The 21,508-nt window shown below is 36.7% G+C and overlaps 1 protein-coding gene and 1 long non-coding RNA gene across 3 annotated transcripts; both read right to left on the bottom strand.

Moving 5' to 3' along the window:
- Positions 1 to 600: 600 nt before the first annotated feature.
- On the bottom strand, positions 601 to 5,652 carry LOC113647838 (endothelin-3). Its single transcript, XM_027154802.2, has 4 exons — positions 5,258 to 5,652; positions 4,183 to 4,426; positions 2,283 to 2,420; positions 601 to 1,682 (listed from the first exon to the last, which is right to left on the bottom strand). Exons 1-4 carry the CDS (start codon positions 5,325 to 5,327, stop codon positions 1,667 to 1,669), a joined length of 468 nt encoding a protein of 155 aa, XP_027010603.2. The 5' UTR covers positions 5,328 to 5,652; the 3' UTR covers positions 601 to 1,666.
- A 9,556-nt stretch (positions 5,653 to 15,208) lies between these two features.
- Positions 15,209 to 18,664, bottom strand: LOC113647872. Of its 2 annotated transcripts, none has more exons than XR_007139993.1 (3): positions 18,570 to 18,664; positions 16,890 to 17,103; positions 15,209 to 15,466 (listed from the first exon to the last, which is right to left on the bottom strand). It is a non-coding gene; the product is annotated as an uncharacterized LOC113647872 (long non-coding RNA). The 2 variants fall into 2 exon arrangements; XR_003441760.2 differs by lacking the exon at positions 18,570 to 18,664 and adding an exon at positions 17,219 to 17,451.
- Positions 18,665 to 21,508: the final 2,844 nt, after the last annotated feature.

Here is a 21,508-nt window from a genome sequence, read left to right as displayed (position 1 = left end):
ATTGTCTGGGAAAATCTATGGAATCTGTACATTCTCACACAAGCCACTTTATTAGGAACACCTGGACCTTCATGCCAGTTCATCAGCCAAAAAGTATAGCTGATGCTGTATAGCAAAAACCCATGCAGGTACAGGTGAAGAGCTTCGTGTTAATGTTCATGCAAAGTGCCGTGGCATGATTGTTGATATCAGATGGGGTAGTTTGAGTATTTCATAAACTGCTGATTTACTACCATGAAACAGTCTCAAGTTTACACAGAATGGTGCAAAAAGCAAAAAGCGCCCAGGATTTGCTGAGGATCTGATGAGGGAGATCAGAGGGGAATGACCAGACTGATCATAACTGACAGAAAGTCTATAGTAGCTTAAATAAGTACTCTTTACAACTGTAGTGAACAGAAAAGCATCTCAGGAAAAGCATCTCAGATTCTATGAGCTACAACAGCTGTTCTCTGTTGTATGAGCTACAACAGCAGAAGTATACATCAGGTTGCACCCCTGTCAGACAAAAACAAGAAACTGAGACTAACATGAGCATAGACACAACAAATCTGCATAAATGATGCATGACACTGGAAAAAGACCAGGTAATTTTTTTTCTTCCAAATCTACAACTGTCCGGTTGTCCAGAATGGCTAGTGAAGGAACAACTATTTATAGCTGCTATAAAATGAGTACAGGAAATAACTTTCACAGACATTCCAGAACGTAGTTATAAATGGAGGAATCGTATGGTTAATAAATGAACACACACACACACACACACACACACACACACACACACACACACACACACACACACACACACACACACACACACACACAGAGTTTTATCTGGACACCAGATAAAGACCACCAATAATCACAATCATTACAATAATCACCAATTGTCATAAAAAGGGGGATCATGTCAATTATATCACACAATACGGCAAAATAAATTGTTAGAATTTGTATGCTGAAATTTTTTTATGTGATGCAATGCCCAAAGTTACACAAGTAAAAATATAGTTTATAATAAGTTTATATTATAAAACAGATCATTTTAATTACTAGTATATTAGCAGATGAAAACGTCTTGCTTTCTGTATAGTTCTCATTTTTTCCCTCCTTTAACGAGTCTTTATTTAAGTGCCATCTAATGAGAAGCATTTCCACACAGTATTGTTGGCTGCAAAATAAGAAAACAGATCGTCGCCTTAGTATCTACAGTGTACAGCCACCGAATCTGATCATCTGTAATTCGGAAATCAGTTAAATCGGAAATTGTTATAGTGGGTTAGTCTTGATTGTTGCTCTGCGTGTCTTTGATTAATACAGACGAAGCAGAGCCAATAGTCAGTGGAAAGAGTCGGCCTCGGGTGTTGGGTGCAAAAGACGAGCTGTAACATGATGAGTTAGCATGAAGCCAGTTTGTTGTGTTAATTATCCGCTGTGTGAATCGCACTCCAATCTTATTCTACAGGCTCGTTAGTTGCTTAAGCATTCCACAACCCTCCATTGTGTTCTTCTTCTTTCCTGTCCATGTCTCTTCTCTGGATAATGGAAATCCTCCTCCTCTTCAGACAGATAAGCTGCTTTTCTCTAAGGTAAGTCCAGGTGTTAGGACAGAAGAATGCATGGGAAGGAGGTTTCTAGCATGGCTTGGCTGTCCAGCAACAGATGGTCAGGGTAACTGCCCCCTTATAGGACGAGACAAAGACAAACATAACAATCAAACCATCAGCTGGTGAAAGAAGTCTTTTTTTTTCTTTTTAATTATTGCTCAAAGGTGCAGCAAAATTGAAAATCATCACAGAGTGAGAACGTTTTTCTGTAAATGCTAAAGCTCTTCTGTTTAGTGTCCAAACCTAACACATTTCATGTACGTGCCACAACATTAACCGTAACTAGTTAATAATGGATTAAAATAAATTTTAAAAAATCCTTATAATTCACATGTTGTTTACCTATACGAAGAATAAAACACTTGGTGCAGCATTATACTAAAACAATCAACAATGGAGTTACTGTTACTACCCCGAAACCATTATTTTACAATAACACCATGTCCTAAATTTTCTTTTACTCCTCCAATTTTGGCACAGCAAGTTAGCCCATGTTGCAATTTTTCTACTTATTTTCTGTAAAGAATTAAACAACAAAAATCACACTTTTTATTGAAACTATCAAGCACAATCGTGTAAGCCTGTTATTTTCATCTGTACTTCTCTAAGTGGTGCAGGTGAAATGACAGGTAATTCAGCAGCTCTGTGATTTGTTGAATAACTATAAATGATTACCTTTTTCCACAGAAGCTGTTGCAATGTGAATCGCTTTGCAGAGCGCACACACATCGCTGCATCTTTCCACCTTCTGTTGCAGAGCGCCGGGCACGCTGAGATCCTCTGTAACTCGACATGCCATATGGCACAATGCGCCTGTCAACAGACACAGAGGAAGAAAGAATCGTCAATCACAATACAGTAAACCTACTATTTTTACATTTGATCCTTTACAATTAACTTTTTTCAAACAGTCAAACATTTATTTTATGCAAATTACATATGACATCACAAAACAACAAATCCTATTTTGGTAGTGGACCAGGTTTTCTTCAGTGTGCCACCAGTTCTTTTTTCTTCATTTACAGTTTGAAGTAAAAAAAAAAAAAAAAAAAAGGGAAGGAAAACGTATAACTCTATCATTGTAAAACATCACTAAATGTCTATATAGGCAATACAAATAAAAAAAAAGCTGAGCTTTTAGCTAGTAGATGGCGTCTCTGGTAAGTGTATTTACTGTACTTTAAGAGAGTGTAAATACAATTAGCTTGCTTTGTAAATCCTCTGAAGAAGCTTACAGTATATAAGCTACTATCTTCTCAAAAGCTTTTATACTTAGTAATGTTTCTTATCAAAACTGAAAAACTCTGAACATTATATGTGCCTTATAAGTAAAACAGGAAACCTGTTGCTTGATAGAGCTAATTTTGGGTAAAACTGAACTCAATTTGATTTGGATACAGTGAATTTTGATTTGTAAAATTTTCAACTGAAAAGTCGACTGAATTCTGTTCAGGATGGTTTCAGGTTTCTCCTGTAACACACGTGAAAACCTTAAACTTTAGCTTAACTTTAATCTTAAACCTTAAACAAGATTCACTACTTAGTTAAGACGTCCCAGATTCATTATTTAGCAGTGGATGTGAATTAGACTCATAAGTCTTTATATACCACAACATTATGTTCAAATTTTTATCGTGAAACAAATCCAGACCTTCTCAATACAGATCTTGTAAAACGTTCAGAAGCCAAAAGTCATTATGGTGTCATGAAAAGAACAGAGATATAACTCAGGGATCCTGTATTAATGCAGATAATAAAGTCATTTCTTAAGACCTTTATAGTTGTGAGCCTTTTTGTTTGTTTGTTTTGTAAACAGCATAAATGTAGATGTGGCATTGAGTTAAAGAATGTTAGTTTTTATGGAATAGTAAAACTTTTTTTTACTTTTTTTCACATTCCCTGTAACTGCTTTTTTTTTTCCTTTTTATCACTTTGTAAGGAAAGTAAAACTTACTCATTTACTCAAATAATACATGATATCTAAATATGGGTATTTATTTATTGTTTGTTTGTTTGTTTATGAAGAAAAGATAAGATTTTAGTCACTTAATTGTTTTTAAATAGAAATTATTTTTATTTTTTAGCCAATTATTAGTTTAGGGAAAACTAAGCAATAATCTTTTTAATAGAAATTTGAATGCTTGTTTCTTTGTTTACTCAATATTTTTACATATACGTGCTCATTTAAAAAAATACCGAATACGTCTTCATCAACAATAAAACAAATTAAATCTAACTATTAAACTTTTGGTCCATTTTGTCCTGAAGCTAACGTTTTGTCTGTCTGTCTGTCTGTCTGTCTGTCTGTCTGTCTGTCTGTCTGTCTCTCTTTCTGTCTGTTTGCTTGTTAGTTAGCTTGTTTTTGTTTGTCTGTCTGTCTGTTTATTTGTCAGTTTGTCTGTCTGTCTGTCTGTCTGTTTGTTTGTTTGTTTGTTTGACTGTCTAGCTGTCTGCCTGTCTGTCTGATTGCTTGTTTGCCTGTTTGTCTGCCTGTTTGTTTGTCTGCCTGTTTGTTTGTCTGTTTGTTGGTTTAAACCTTTCTTATAAGTTAATGGTAAGAGAAGCGCGCACTCACTCCGGCGTGTTCACCCAGATGACGTCCAGGTGGCAATAATAAACGCACTCTTTATCTTTGTACGTATAGCACGTGCACCGCCTGACTCTGTTCCGCGGAAGAGAGTCGCACGACGATCCTGTGACGACGTCGTCGTGGTCGTCGGCGGATTCGTGCGCTCGTGCTGTCGGTGCCGATGGACTGCTCACTCGCTCGGGCTCAAACGCGTTGTCCTCGCGCGCGACAAGCCGGTGCAGTGAAACGCCTGAAAATATTCAGGACATAAAAGGGGTGAGTTTCTGTGTGATTATAAAAACGCATCTAACAATAAATCAACAAATAACATATAAGCTGTTTGGGTTTTACTGAGCGATCACAAGTACAGGACTGAGCCATGTATTTATTAATAAAACACATTTTAAGATGCAATGTTATCGTGAAATGCAAAGTAATATCGTGATACACAACACTTGTGTATCACGATATTTAGGTTTGCTGAATATAGCAAAACGTTTTCATCCGCGTTATTACAGATTTTATGTTATGTCTGTGTTCATGAGGCTTCCTCAGGGTTGTCCGGTTTCCTCTCACTTTCACCAAAAGAAAATCGGAAAAACACCCAAAATAAAAAATAAAAAAGATTTGTTTTCTTCTATATACAAATGCATTATTTTATTTTGCAACAATAAATCGATTTTTAGTAATACTACTACTACTACTACTACTACTACTACTACTAATAACATTATTATTATTTATTATTGTTGTTGTTATATAATAACAACAACAGTAATAATAATAACAATAATAATAATAATAATAATAATAATAATAATAATAAGAAGAAGAAGAAGAAGAAGAAGAAGAACTAATACTACTACTACTACTACTACTACTACTAATAATAATAATAATAATAATAATAATAATAATAATAATAATAATCAATTCCCGGTGTAAGGCAAGGCCTTCACAGCTTCAAAAAACACACGAGAAACGTTTCCAATAATTAATCCACAAGACTTTCTTTAACAATCTCCGACATCTTACGACACTCTTTATCATCACGATCATCTTTAATAGAAATGTAAAATACCGTTTGCACGTGCGGCTGTTAATCCGATTAAAATCAAAACGCCCAAATCCAGAAGCGACGTCTTGGCCATTCCCGAGGGTTTTCTCAAAAAAAAAAATAAAAAAAAAAATAAAAAAAAAAAAAAAAAAAAAAAAAAAAAAACCGTGCTCGATGATTAAGAGGTTTTCAAAGGTTTTCAAATTAGTCCCAGAATGTTTCTAAATCTAAATCTCCGACATCCAGGAAACCACATTGTCATGCAGATGCTCCGCATATTACAGGTGAAACCGTGCGCGTCTCACGTGGCGCGCGCTCCAGAGACACGTTAGTTATGGAGTTTTAACGCACATCCAGGAGAGTGTGTGTGTGTGTGGGTGTCGGTGTGTGTACGTGTTAGTGTGTCTGACTGCTCTAACGTGCAGCAAACAGGTTTTTATAGAGTAGAGCACCACCCTCTCCACTGCAACCCTGTGATATAACCATCACCTGCAGCTCTGGATTATCTTGGGGCAAAAAAAGACATGCATGATCATCATCACTACAACAACATTACAATTTAAGACATTAGTACATAAGCTATTTATTCATATTTAGTACATTCATATTTTTCCCTTTTCCCATATCAGCTTTCAAAAGGATACCAAAAATAGATTAAACATGCAATTGAAAATTTAAAGAAGAACTGACTATTAAATACAAATTAGCATTATCCAGATAGATTTTTTTTCTTTAAAAGAAAAACACACCCCATAATGATCAGGCTATAATTACAATTTTTTATTTTATTTTTGAGTAGTTTTTATTTATATGTAACATTGCATCTTAATAGCTCCAGAGTCCCTGGTTGTATTCTGAGCTCAGGTTACTGTCTATGTAGAGTTTCTCATGTTCTCCTTGTCTACTTTTTCTCACGCCTCACAAAAAAATGCAGGTGGTTGAACTGGAGACTCTAAATTGAGCCTTGTGTGTGAATGTGTTAGAGAGTGATGTGTGTGAGTGTTTATGGTGCCTTGGAAAGAATTGCCATCCCATCCAGGGTGTATTCTTAAATTTCATGATAAATCATTAATAATCGGAAGAAAACCACTGGTCTTAAACAAACAGACTGTTCAACAAGACAAATCAATATTGTGGTTTCTTTTTTTTTTCCTTTTTCCTTTTTTTTTTTTTTTTTTGAGAGAGCTTTCCAGAACACTTTCTTACCTGATGCTTTCTTTTTAAAATGTGTTTTATTATTTTGTTTATTCGTTTGTCATCTACTGTTGCATTGCAGCTACATGGCTACAACTTTGACTATGATTATTTACGTTAAAACTGCATTAGACAGATTTTGTACGAAACACCATTCTGTCATCATTAGTCACTCACCTGCAATGACGGTATTTCTCTAGTGTCTCTCCTATTATGTAAAGCCTGCTGTCTGAACATGTGGTCATATAAACACTTCGCAGTGTGCTGTTTTAGTAAAATAATCCATGTTGAAATGCGTGCCATACATTTTATTCATTTATAGTTACTTTTGTCGATCTGGAACATCCGTGAGACAAATTTGTTTATTGTACATTTATTATGTTATTATATTTAAACATAAGAGTCCTTTCCTCACCAGCCTCTCTTTTCTCTCTCTCTCTCTCATGAAGTTCCATTTATTTTCAGAAATGCATTTCCTATACAGTCCGTAGTGTATGAGTGTGTGAGTGAATGAGAGCGTGTGTGCCCTGCGATGGGTTGGCACTCCGTCCAGGGTGTATCCTGCCTTGATGCCCAATGATGCCTGAGATAGGCACAGGCTCCCCGTGTCCAGAGAATAGTTCAGATAAGCAGTAAAAATGAATGAATGAATGAATGAATGAATGAATGAATGAATGAATGAATGAATGAATATCCTATATAGGGTCACAGACAACGTGCTCCTCTTAGTCATCATGGTGGAAAATATACAGAGTAAATAAAAACTTTTGCATTATTTGACTTCACTTAATTTTTCACACCCTGTACTAAACTATGTGCAGAAATTATACTGATGCTCACAATCATATGATGCTCAAAATCTCCTGGTTTATAGTATACAGTTATAAAAAGAAAATGATTCAGAATCCCACTCTTCTGTGTCAACCAGATGAGGATGATGTTCTATTAAGGGTCTGCTTCCTCTCATGGTTTCTTCCTCATGTCCACTCAGGGAGTTTTTCACCATCACCTTCACGTCTGACCTGCTCACTAAAAAAATTATATTCTTGTAAAGCTGCTTTTCGACAATGTTCATTGTTAAATGCAGTCTACAAAAAAAATTGAACTGAATTGTACTACGGTTTGACTGAAGGAAGTTTACACATTCTCTTAATCTTGGATGCCTTTTTTCATCACAGCTGTAGACTGTCTTCAATCATAAACAAGAAATTCCTCCATTCAGGCTTAATCTCTGGAAACGCAGTTGTAGTGAGTGTTTTTACAGAGTCAACAGGAGTCCAATCCCACAAGAATGACAACCTCTCTGAAAGTTTTGTCTGTCAAGCAGTTGTTTTGAGAGTCGGCTCAGTGTGTCAGCGTTTGATGACCGCAAATGGTGTTTAAGATATTGAGTTTAAAAAAAAAAATCCAAATAAGACATTTGATAATGGATGTCATTCAAGACAGGTCCTAAGAGTAATATATTTTCCCTGCTGTGTTTATCTCAGTCACGGAGAGGTGTGAGTTAGCAAAAAAAAAGGTTGTGATCTATGGTTATCTGCCTCAGAATGGCAAAAAGTATTTACTTTTTATTTTAAACTTTTTAACCATTAAGGCATATCGTTATGCACACAGAAGCCCACAATTTCTAACATGAGCTCCAGATCTGCATCTGATATCTTTCCTGCACCCAAGATTCCTTAAATAACTTTCAGGTTTCAGATGACATAACAGGGCACATACCTCACCAACTGCTTGATAACAGGCCAAACTGAGGATAAAACGATAAAATAAATAAATAAATAAATAAATTAATTGTAGCAGAGAAGGAAAGAGGAAAGGAAAATAGAGGACGATGAATTTTCCATAGTTCTGGCTATATTTTTTTTTTATATTTTACTTATTTCTTATTTTATATGTTATGTTTGTAGTTTTCACAGATTGAGAGCTTAGTTGTAAATAAAAAACTAATAATACATAGAATATAACACTTTCTCCAATGAGACGTTGATTTAAAGTTTGAAGGAGTCTCCAGTTTCAGCGCTTTGTAACTTTTCTGTTTTTTAAGGTAGTTTTTTTTTTTGGCAATTGACAAGCTGGATTAAGGTTAGCGGTAGTTTTTATATTTTGTATTTTGTTGTATTTTTAACTTAAAGAGAGAAACCAAGAGAAGCTGATGATATGATGGAATGACTTTTTAATATCTGCAATATAACATAAGTGATAACAGGATTTTCAACTTTAGATGTAAAAATAAACAGATAAAATGTAAAACACCTTTAATTAATAAACAAAACTTGCTGTGTTAGAAGACGAATGAGACACTTCTGGACAATCTGTTGGGAATCCAACAACATCATGGTGGAAACTGTAACTCAGTCAGTCACATGGAGGACAGCGTATATATATATAAAACCCGATAACTGATTTAACCCAGAACACATTTCTATCCAAAGTTTTTAGCCGTGTTACATGCATTGGATGCACTGGAAGTTTTCCCATCCTGTATGCTCCGTCCTCTGCCGATGCAGCAGCCACAAAGGAGCAGATTCCTCCTGTGGTTAGTAAGCCGATAACGACTCATCCCGGTGCATTCATAGCAATCTCTGGAGCTTTTATTTTTCATCACCTCTTCCATATTCATGTTCTCACAGTATGTGGAATGTGATAAGAGAGCTGATGTCTGTGAAATACCAATGGTAAGGAGGCACACACCTTTGCAATTCACTCCTTGGCAGATCTGATCACTATTTATTATTGCAGCTCATTTCCACATACAGACCTCCAGTTAAGCAGCTCATCAGAAAAGATAAGACATTGGAGAATGGAGGTTTAGAAGGCTCTGCAGTACGGACTATAAGAGATTTACAAGAATGTGGTTAGTCACATGAGAAGGACATTGAGAGACTCAGAAATTGTATTACAGACTACATCAAACTTGGAAAATATGATTCACACAAAGACATCTTCTTGTTGCCCAATAGCAAACTATATATACCAAAGGGTCTGATGATCCTGCACCTTCCTCTTTTACCACACTCTCTCCAGGGTTGCAAAAGACCTACATGGCGTCATACTGCAGCGCTGGACGACTTCCTGTATTATTTCAGCTCCAAAAACAAGATGTCCTGGCAGTACCTTGATTGGGTGTATGAACGTGTGTGGTACTCCAAACTTATTGGTCAAAATTGGCACACTCTTAGAATTTTAGGAATCTTGTTTGTACTTTTTCCGGGGTGAACAATTAATCCTGGCTCATTATTTGATCTTATCATTTGGATATATGCATGTCAGGAATCATGACTGGACAAATACATCATGGTTTAAACTGCTTTAAATAATTTTTGTTGCTAAAATTCACATCAGGTCTGTACAGGTCTACCAAGGTGCACTCTAGCAAATATTGTATTATTACACAGCTTGAAATCCAACTTCAACATTTTTCAGCATCACCTATTCCCCTCACTACAGCATGCAATTCCATCTTGTTCACTGTTTTCCCGCTTCACATTTATAATGATATGAACCACACTATTCAAATTCTGACACTAAGCATAACCGAGCATCTAGCATCACATTCTAACACCACATCCTGTATTTCCTGCGTTTACTGTAGAACCACAATGTGAGGTTCAACTGTAAAATCCCTTGTAAAAACTAACCTGTGGTTAAGCCCTGTATGAAAAGTTCTTAGCTGTACAGAGTAATTTACATCTTTCCAGTTTGTTCATCCCACTGAGATATCCAATGCATCCATTTATAGAAAGCATGGAAGTTCTTAATTAATTTTCTAATACAAGAAAAAGATGAATAGAGTCCAATTGATGAGCAGAAAAAAAGTTTTGTTTGTCAATTTTACAGTCCTATGGTTTAAAGAGAAAAGAAAGAAAGAAAGAAAGTAAGAAAGAAAGAAAGAAAGAAAGAAAGAAAGAGCAACAGAGGAGGCAGGTTGGGTGGTTGACGTTACCTTGCATATCATGGGAATGCAAAAGACAAGATTAAGATCTTCATTCCTGGTTGATCCCATTGGGAAATTAATCCTGAGAAAACAAGTACGCTGGAGCCGCACTGCCCCTCCAGCATGGGGCACATTGAGGGCAGTGTCTCTCAGCCAGACTCTCCCTGAGGTAGCAATGTTACATGTGAACCTTTCAAGTGCACCTATTAGAGACACTTTCTGTTGAAACTATCATCTGAATTTCTATTACCAACAGTTTATAGAATTAATTTGTTGGTTTCACACAATCAGATTATATTTACTGGGAGCATGTGTGAGTCAAATAATGGGTAACTTTTTTTTCTTAGTTTTTAGCCACTGTGAGTGGGAAGGCAAGTGCTGCTTAGTTGATGGTGAATATCTGGAAGATGAGTTATTATGCAACTAATAAGTGTTAATTAAGTGCTTAATTCTCTGTGCCTGGTTGTGGTTTCCCATCAGCAAGGTGTGTTTCCACACCCAGGGAATCTCTACACACCATTATGGCATTATGGAGCACTTACTAAAGATAACAAAATTCCAGGATGAATAGATTATTGATTGAATTGTAGGAAAGGAAGAAAAAATAACCCACGGAAAGGATGTGAGCAGATGAACAAACCTTTTCTGTCTGTATTTATCATATAATATTATCCTTTAATTATGTGTTCATGAATTATCAGTATTTTTTGGTGTACCTCAAGGTCCAGTACTTCTACCCTTCACTTTTAGATTAAATACAACAACAACAAAAATGCACATTAAGATAAAACTGACTGAAAGAAACAGAAGTTCTGTTTCAGTATAAATAAAAATATTTAGTGCTGCAATTTAGAGGGATTTGAACACACAGCAAATGTCCACACACCAACTATATTCCTATATTTCTGCCACCGAATAAGCATATAATTTCCCAATCCACACTGCAGGTATTCTAACAGCCTGTACAGAGAAATATGATACGGTGACTCCAAAGCATGCGAACATGAGGTATGTTATTGGAACGGCTGGTGGGCCAGTCATGGTCATTATCTAATGTTACACCGATTTATTCTCATAACGGAGCAATTCTTTTCAGAGATAAACAGATGTACAGAGAGAGATAACATTGATAAAGTATAAATAAACCAAGAACATCATAATGTTCCAAGGGATTTTACATTATTTGCATTATTGCACATTATTCTGTTTGGTTTGCTCCGTTCCAGCATTTCAAGCAAGAATCTCATTACTTTAGAGAGGTGAGTGCTTTACTTGATGAGTGCTTGTTTTATTTCTATGGTGGACGTTTCACATAAAAAAGGTATAAAAATAAACATGTGTGGCTGCTAATATGGTGAGGAGATTATGTAGCATTTATGAAAGGAGTCTTTGGTCTCAGTGCTCATTTTTTGCCAGTCCATCTGTATTGATACAATTTATCTGCACTGAACTTTCCTGTATTGCACCTAGTAGTCTAGGCTAAAAACAGAAATACTGATAAAACACTACAAATTCTTATAGTCCTGAGTGTCTACTTTCATATGAACTTTATAATAACCACCACTGTGGAGTGAGACATAACAAAGGCATTTAAAAATGTACATGGACACAACAAAACAGGCAAAAAATTAAATACATAAAATACAAGATCAGGGACGGACATTAGACATGTGATTTGTAAAAGGTCTACTCATTTACTTATTACATTCACAATTAATTCTATTCATTTTGTGTTCAGTATTTGAAACAGTTCCACGCATATTCACGATTTCATACACCTAAGCTACCAAGAAAACAACAGTATCTAAAATCTTTATCGAAATCCGTCTCTGTCCTGTTGTGTTGAAATTATCCCTTCAAGCCATTAGATGTTCCAGAGGAGAGGATTTCCTGAGATGAAGATCTTGCCCTTGAGCTAAGACTCCACATGGTTCGGTCCTGATTCTAAACACAGCATAAAGGCAATCGTCTTCAGAGGCCTGATGATACTTAGAACCCTTCAGGTGATCACTGTGACACTCTGCTTGTGAACCGTCACAGTGATGCATGGCCTGTTGCTTATTGCTCCCTAGAGGGTAAAGCAGAGTGTTTTCCCAGTGTTTGCTGACCCTTTAACCATCCGCAGCATTGCAGCTTCTTACCTCGGACCATAGTGTAACTTTTCAGTCTTGCAGGCAGAGATAAAGGATAGAGACCCTCACCCAATGATGGAAAAGGATAATAACCAGTCTGTTTGCTGTAAGACGACTCCTCAGCACTCACTGACAAGGTCTCACACCCTTCACCCCTGGGGCCAATTTCAGATTGACGGGTCTGATCCAATTATGGGTGGGCGCTGCCTTTCATTCACTGTGAGACAGCTCCTAACTGGATCCTTAAAGACAAACCCCACCTGGACTTTACAGCACCTCTGAGACCCTTCTCTTTTTCTTCTCATTAAGCCTCTAGTATTTTCCGTTTCCTACTCATGAAACAGACTCACATGCATGAAATTTCAGAAAACCATTAAAAATATAGACTGATATTTCTTCGTAGGTTATAAACTAACGATTCCTAAAACTCTACAACGGTGACTATCACAACCGGCAATTCTCAACAATATTAACTAGATAAAATAAACAAATAGTCAAAATATTATTGAAGACATTTAAATACTGAGCAATAAGGTCAAAAACGATGCCACATTACACAAAAAAAGTATGAGAATTTGTCCTAAAGACACAAAGGTAACCTAAACCTTGGAGGTATAGGAAACTTTTTTTTATCTTTACCCTAAATATGCTTGTTGCTTTATATGTTATAATTACACACAGGTCATTATTAGCTATAAAGGTTGTACAGTACACCACATGGTATTATAATGAATAGAGACACAAGTTATAGCATAAGAAGTTATAAGAATCATTAAAAAATTATAATACCATGCTGTATTAAATCATGCTATATTAAAAAAAATAATAATTTCCAGACGTCTTTATACAGAGCGATTTACAAAAGTGCTATGAAGACTATCAATGAACATAGTAACACTGGTTCACTTGGCTAGAGAGTTAGGATACCGTCAACCTAAATATATATATCAATGTCAATGAAAGAATAACTCACAATGGTCACAGAAAAAACTTTAATCTGACAAAAGTAATAATAAAAAACAATTCTATGAATGTTAACCAATGAAAGTCGGACATTGCTTTTCAACCATGCTTCAACAGAATTATTTAAAAAAAATAATTGGAACAGGCCTCATGGAACAGGCCTAGACAAAAATGATGGTACCCCTAGAAAAGACTGAAAATAATGTGACCAAAGAGACATTAATTCAAGATGTGTCCACTAATTAGCATCACAGGTGTCTACAATCTTGTAATCAGTCAGTGGGCCTATATATATACTGTAGGGTTCCAGGTAGTCACTGTCTGGTGACATGATGTGTACTACACTCAACATGGACCAGAAGAAGTGAAGGAAAGTGTTGTCTCAGGAGATTAGAAAGAAAACTATAGACAAGCATGATAAAGGTAAAGGCTCTAAGACCATCTCCAAGCAGCTAGATGTTCCTGTGACTACAGTTGCACATATTATTCAGAAATTTAAGATCCATGGGACTGTAGCCAACCTCCCTGGACATGGCCACAGGAGGAAAATTGATGACCGATCAAAGAGACGGATAATCCGAATGGTAACAAAAGAGCCTAGAAAGACTTCTAAAGAGATCCAAGGTGAACTTCATGCTCAAGGAACATCAGTGTCAGATCGCACCATCCGTCGTTGTTTGAGCCAAAGTGGACTACATGGGAGCCGACCAAGGAGGACACAATTCATTAAAAAAGCTAGACTGGAATATGCTAAACTACATGTTGACAAGCCACAAAGCTTCTGGGAGAATGTCCTATGGACAGATGAGACAAAAATGGAACTTTTTGCCAAGGCACATCAGCTCTATGTTCACAGACGGAAAAATGAAGCCTATCAAGAAAAGAACACTGTCCCTACTGTGAAACATGGAGGAGGCTCTGTTATGTTCTGGGGCTGCTTGCTGCATGAATCTGTGCAGGGTACAATGAAATCTGAAGACTATCAAGGGATTCTAGAGAGAAATGTGCTGGCCAGTGTCAGAATGCTTGGTCTCAGTCGCAGGTCATGAGTCTTGCAACAGGACAACGACCCAAAGCACAGCTAAAACACCCAAGAATGGCTAAGAAGAAAACATTGGATTATTCTAAAGTGGCCTTCTATGAGCCCTGACCTCAATCCTATTGAGCATCTTTGGAAGGAGCTGAAACATGCCGTCTGGAAAACACACCCTTCAAACCGGAAACAACTGGAGCAGTTTGCTCATATGCCAAAATACCTGCTGAGAGGTGCAGAAGTCTCATTGACAGTTACAGGAATCGTCTGATTTGTAGTGATTGCCTCAAAAGGTTGTGCGACAAAATAAGTGTGTGTGGAAGTTCATTCCACCACCTCGGTGCCTGAACAGAAAAGAGTCTAGCTGTATACATAACTCTTACCCTGAGAGATGGTGGGACCAGTCGAGTACTGCTGGTAGATTTCCCAGTTGTTAAGAATGATCTATATTTGCAAGTATAATGATTTATTGTATGTTAGCAGTTATCATGATTGATCACTATAGGATTCATAGAAAGTGTTAACAAAAATGCTAATTGTGTAGACAGTTCACACTCAGTCTTGGGATTATATAGGCGCTCATTGAGAGAGATAAAAGGAAAAGGAGCTGACGGGCAAAACCACAAACACTCTGCTAGAACAATGTTCTCAAGAAGCAGTAAAGCAGCCAACACTTTTATTTATTTATTTATTTATTTATTTATTTGTGCTTGTTGATAAATGATGAAATGTAAGAGACCCTGGGGGTTGTGGTTGGGCTGCTGATGGTGCACTTTAAACTATATTATTTACAATGCAGTGTTTTTTCTGTTCATGCCCCTGGAATGCAAACCCCCCCGTGCCCCTCCCTTCTTGCCTCCTGAGGTTTCCTGCTGGATCGTACAGAAGCGGGCGGCAGGAATCATGGTTTGGCAGTCTGGTCAGTAGCAGCAGTCTCCCTGACATCATTCCATGTGTCCGTAAGTGCAGCTGGGCTAAAAACAAAACCACATGCTGCTTGACTGATAGTGGAAATCAGAGACATGATTAAATTACATTTTACACTTACTGGAGCTTTAATGTGGAATTAATGAAGCTTAGCTTTAGTGTTTTAGTAACCTTTAGCCATATTAGGGTTTTTGGTATATTCTTTTACTTTTATTGATCTACTGATTCATTTAAGTATACCCTCACACACACACACACCAAATTTCTTATGTATACGGTAATACATTGTGACTAAAAATGTAATACTTGCATTCTAATCTTCCTTGTTGGTGTTATCTTGGTTTGTTCAAATACATCGGCCGATTTCTCTTGCTTGTAATAATGAAGGAACATCCATAAAACCCAACCTGTATTAACTGCTTCGCTGGAAAACCTTTTGCGCTTGTCTCTACATCTAGTCAATATTTTTCTGAACTTTGTATCCCTAAACCTGTACAAGCTCTACTTGTTAGGTTTGGCTCCTGTTAGCGTGTATTGGCTTCTTGTACCTTTCGTAACACCCGGGTCAGGTACATGTGAGGAGATGCTGAGCTACGGTTTGATTATTTATTATTTGGCTTATAACATGACGCATCCATAATTCAGCAGATATTCATAGCTTTCCCTTTGGAGTAAGGATATTGTTTTTCAGTAGCAAGTATTTTTTTGTGTTTGAGCCAACACAGTGATCCAAAACTCCTTAAGTATGTTTCCTGATTCATGCATCAAAAATTCACCTTTTCGTCCTCTGTGGGACGAAGCCTTTGGACGTCTGAGCCGAGGCCGACTCTAAGAATCCTGAGACATCTCCAGTTAGACTCTGTGATACTAAGGAGATCCGAAGTCCATGATCTTTACACCAATACAACATTTAAATGACTGTATATTACAATCACACCCCTAGTGTCACCCATATGAGGATGGGTTCCCCCTTGAGTCCGGTTCCTCTCAAGGTTTCTTCCTTTACCAATTTAAGGGAGTTTTTCCTTGCCACTGCTGCCTGAGTCACCTCAGACTTGCTCATAGGGGAATAAATACATACACATTGTGAACTATATACATCTAATAATAATCTAGAATTTTTATTCTGTAAATTCTTATTTCTTTTATTATTCGTTATTTCCTTTATCATTAACTATGTCTTCCTTCTGCTCTATGTTTATGCTCTGTAAAGCTGCTTTGAGACAATGTCTATTGTAAAAAGCGCTATACAAATAAACTTGAATTGAATTGAATGCACCATGGTACAAATTCTATATGTATTCTGGATCAGCACTAGATTCCATTGTTCTAATAGCTATTCCCTCAGATGCTGCGTTTTCTCCAATTTTCTAGCTAGTAACCCGAGGAAGGCTAACTGTTCTTCCACTAAGACAAACACTTGATTGGCTAGTGTCACTGAGATTGACAAAGGGAACGAATATAACTCACCCTGACACCCTGAAGACACATCCAGTTTTGTTATCTTCAGGAGTCAAACTCATGATCTTGAATGATTCTTGAAATTCATGTTGGTGTTTCTCTGGTCTGTGTGTATCTCTGGTCTATGTAGCTCCAAATTGGTCGATTGTGGTGCCTGGGAAGACCACAGCATGTGGTACACATCATTTAGTGAGATTCATGCCCTGCTGAGAGTGGATTAGGCCTGGGGAAAAACCACAATAATCAGGAAGATGAAAAATCAGCCAAAAGTTTGGAATGATTCTCTCAAATCCTTGCCAGTATAATATGGTGTCTAATATCTCAGATTTTATTCTTACTTGTCTTTTTTAATAATCAGTTCCACCTTCCACTTCTGAATTGTTTTGACATCAAACATAAGATAACAATGAAGATCCTGTGAGCTGAATAACATCATTTTATGGTCTTGTATGAAATTGTCTTCTTTTGGACAGAGAGCTTTTTTTTTATCGAACACAAATGAAATTCCAGGTTCAGAACAGGACCCTGTTTCTTATGCAAGAATGATTTTCTTAACTTAAGAAAAAAAAATCATTGCAGATTGGATGAAAGCAAATGCCTGTGTAATAGCCTCTCTCTGTTTCTCTTTGTACTGCCAAATCACACACACAAATGACTTAGTTTAGTAATTCTGAGGTTTTTGTCTTCGCACGTGAAGGATACACACCACACCACACCACACCACAAAGTTTATTAGTTTGTGAATAAGCTTGCACAGTTCCATATGTGCAAGTTAATATGCATTACAGTCAGTTGTAGTCATTTTTTATTGACTGATTTGTTATTATCTACCTATTATCTTTGTGAGTAATTATCTATAAATATGATCTTTGACAATCAATGTCTCACTGCAAAGCTTTGGGATCTCATCAAACTTGGAAAACAAGACAATCTGGCATGCAAGCAGTGGTCAGTTAGATTCAGCTGCTAGGACAGAAAGTGAAATGTTTCCATGAGTTCATCGGGAGAACTTACACATACATTCAGCATCGCTGCTCCAAAATATTTGGCCTGAAATAAGACCCTTCACCTCCTAAATCACAGTTTACCCTAATTTATCATTTACATGCAGATGATTCCATTTAACTTTAATTATTGTTATTCAGATTTCACAGCCAGTTCTGAGCAAATGCTGATACATGATCTATTAAGAAATTTATCAGTTGTGATTGGGAAGTGTGCTCAGTTTTGTTTGAAACTCCACATCTGAACCATCAAGAGTTAGTTCGACTGACCCAGCTTTGCGTAGCTGGTGGGGTGAACCAACAAGCATAATCTCAGTCTTTTCGCTGTTAAAGCAGAGAAAATTTTCTGTCATCCATTTCTGTCATCCATTCTTTCATCTTAGAAATACATACAGAAAGAAAATCAACAGGCACAGTTTCGTTAGGTTTAAAATGAATATAGATCTGAGTATCATCTGCATAAAAATAAAATTTTAAACTAAGTGATCTCAGAAGCTGGCAAAGAGTTAAAACATAAATATTAAAAAGCAGAGGGCCCAAGATTGAACCTTGAGGCACTCCAGATTGAACAACATTAACCTCAGATCTAAATCCACGCATGGCAACGATCTGCTTTCGATCATTGAGGTAGGACTTAAACCAATTTAAAACAGTATCAGCAACTCATATGTCATATGTTATGCACCTTATCCTGAAGACTTTCGTGTGTTACCGCTACAGAGTGTTGACACTGGAGAAAAATGCTAAAGAAATCCAAAGATCTGCATGAGTTCAACAGTTTTTTGTTTTTGTTTTTTTTTAAATATGTTTGTATTCCTGTGTACATTAATATAAACCTGTGATTGCAGCTACTGAAAATCACTTTCTACTGCTTTAGAAAAGATAAAATTTCAACAGCTCTGTTGTTTAAATACACTTCAGAAAAGAAGCAGTAAATACTTTTGAATAAACGCTCAAATAAAAACTTACATCTTTGGCTTAGCGGTTCGTCTCACAGAGTTGCCAAAAAAGATTAAACCTTAAACATGTCACATGGCCTGCAGATGCTCTGTCAACAAACCAATGTGATACAAGAGAAGGGAAACCATCTAGCCTGATGGTCAATGCATAAATCTCAGGAAGATGCCCCTCTTGATCCCAGCTTGACCTGGCTTCACATCACAGCTTGGGTTTATTCTGAAACTGATATTTATTGCAGTGAATGTCAGCCCTTGTTATTCACAGTCTATATTTTAACCCTCATATTTTATGACCCTCGTAAAGCTTACCTCTAAATTTAGTTACCTAGATGGAATGCTTATACTATATGTAACATTATGTCATGCGTCAAACCTCAGTGTCTTTGAGTTCATTTCAACCAAGCCTGTCAGTACTGATTTATGGATATAAAGCACATGTTTGGAATATCAAATATATTTTTTCGACATTTCAAAAGAGGTTATATTGTTGCTTTTTTTTTTTGCATGGATCAAATATTTTCCAAAGCTGTTCAAAGATTTTAAAACTTTGTCCATACTTTATCTTCACAGTGGTCTAATATCTAATCCCTAAATCTAATCCCTGAATAATTCAGACAAGATTATTTGGGTAATTAAACATCTCAGAGACCCATTTGGGTTACACCTGGATTCATCTTGGATAAGAAGAACTGTGATGTACTGTATTGCTTTACAAATTGAACAATGATTATAGGCTCTATTTTTAAAACTTGTAACTATATTTATTGGATTATGGCAACTTTGGAAGCTGCTTTTGATCAAAAAAATGTTTTATTTATTTAAATTAAAAAAATATATAGAAAACTAGAACCCGCATCATCCAAATGACCTTCTAGGAACTGTATAATTACATTGTTTTAATAAAATGGAAAAGTAAAAAAACAACAACAACAATTAAAGTTGTTGTCATCTTAGCAATTAAAAAACCTAATTCCTAGCATAATGTACTCTTTAGAAAGGGTTTGTCTACAGAGACCATTGAACATTTTTAAGGTAGTTGAATTTGACAGTGAAATTCTAGTCAAATTTGTATAATTCACCACATCAACCTTGTTTGTTTGAGCCAATTCCAAATAAATTGATGATTCATTCATTCATTCATTCATTCATTTTCTACCGCTTATCCGAACTTCTCCGGTCACGGGGAGCCTGTGCCTATCTCAGGCGTCTCACTTGATACAGTGACAAATAAATAAATCACCACACCAACAAAGCATATGGACACCACACAACCATCTATATGTGCTTGTTGAAGATCCCATTCCAGATTTATTCCCCCTCTGCTGTTATATAGAAGTTTTGTAATGTCAAATAAGCTTTCTATTTATATCAAAATTTTTCACTACTCATCTGAGCAGCTTTATTTAATATACCTCTCTCAACGGAGGTGGAGGTCTTATGCACAACCTGTCTCCTATTTTTTATGCTCAAGAAGATCAAGACCTCTTAACAGGTCTGCCAGGAAAGCCACACACACTCACATTGTTTGATCTTTACCCCTAATACTTCAGTACACTCTCCTTACCTATGGTTGGTACATCCTAACGATTCCCTTTACTCCTACACCTCCTCCCACCTTCCCCATGTTCCTTAAACAAGGCTATCCTGGGGAGGATCCTTTACCCTGGATACAAATTTACATTTATAGCCCTTATCACTTTTTATACAACCAAGCATTTGAGGGTTAAGGCACCTAACCCAGCAGTGGCAGCTTTGTAGACCTGGGATTCGAACTCAACCTTCCACTAAGTGTCCACATCCCAAATCCATAGAATTCTTTCCTCAGACTAAAGGAGCTCGAGTGAGTAGCGAAACGTTTCAGTCTAACTAGAAAGAAGAGTAACTCAACATTCTTGACATAACTCAAATTCCTGATAACTGCACCTGGATGACTGAGAACCTTCACAGACCCTCTGCTATTATAATAAGACCCACCCTTCTGCGAAGGCTTTAAACTAGATTTGTGGGATTTGTGTTCATTCTGCTACCATGAGATCAGGCACTGATGTTAGGATGTTGAGGAAGTCTAGGGTGCAGTTAGTTCAGTTCCAGTTCATCCAAAAGTTCTACAGTGAGTCCGGACTCTTTACTCTTTCCACTTCAACCTTAACACACCACGTCTCTGTGGACACTTTGTGCACAGGAGCATTGTCATGCTGGAGCAGGTTTGAACATCTTAGTTCCAGTGAATGGAAACTGTAATTCTATAGCATACAAATACGTTCTATATTATTGTGTTTTTCCAACATTGTTTTTCCAACATTCCAACTACATGCAGGTGTGATGGTCAGGTGTCCACAAACATTTGGCCATATACTATACTAATATTTTCTGTATGTGGTTTTTTAGACATGTAGCTGTTTTTTTTAAAGCATATTTTAAAGAAGGTCTGTTCATTTTTTTTCTCCCTTGGGGCAAATATTTAAATAACTCAATTTGCAGCAGACAAGATGACAGTAAATATATAACTCCCCACTGCTTTTATGTCTTGAAATATAGATGACATAGACAAATGACACTTTTAACACATCACCACACCACCGTGAAATATAGTCTGATGATAAAGCTCAGTCTGGTCTCCCAAAGCCTTAAAGTATTATTAAACTTCCATGGACAAAGTTCTATT

Source organism: Tachysurus fulvidraco, chromosome 2 (assembly GCF_022655615.1).
Source record: "Tachysurus fulvidraco isolate hzauxx_2018 chromosome 2, HZAU_PFXX_2.0, whole genome shotgun sequence".
Lineage (NCBI taxonomy): Eukaryota > Metazoa > Chordata > Actinopteri > Siluriformes > Bagridae > Tachysurus > Tachysurus fulvidraco.
Note: the sequence above shows the minus strand (reverse complement) of the source record. Positions and strands in the feature narration are given on the sequence as shown.

Coding starts and splice junctions, on each gene's coding strand:
- LOC113647838 (XM_027154802.2), bottom strand. CDS start 5,327: ATGGCCAAGACGTCGCTTCTGGATTTGGGCGTTTTGATTTTAATCGGA. Junction 4,427..5,257: donor AACAGCCGCACGTGCAAACG/GTATTTTACATT, acceptor GAATATTTTCAG/GCGTTTCACTGCACCGGCTT. Junction 2,421..4,182: donor ATCTGGGTGAACACGCCGGA/GTGAGTGCGCGC, acceptor GTCTGTTGACAG/GCGCATTGTGCCATATGGCA.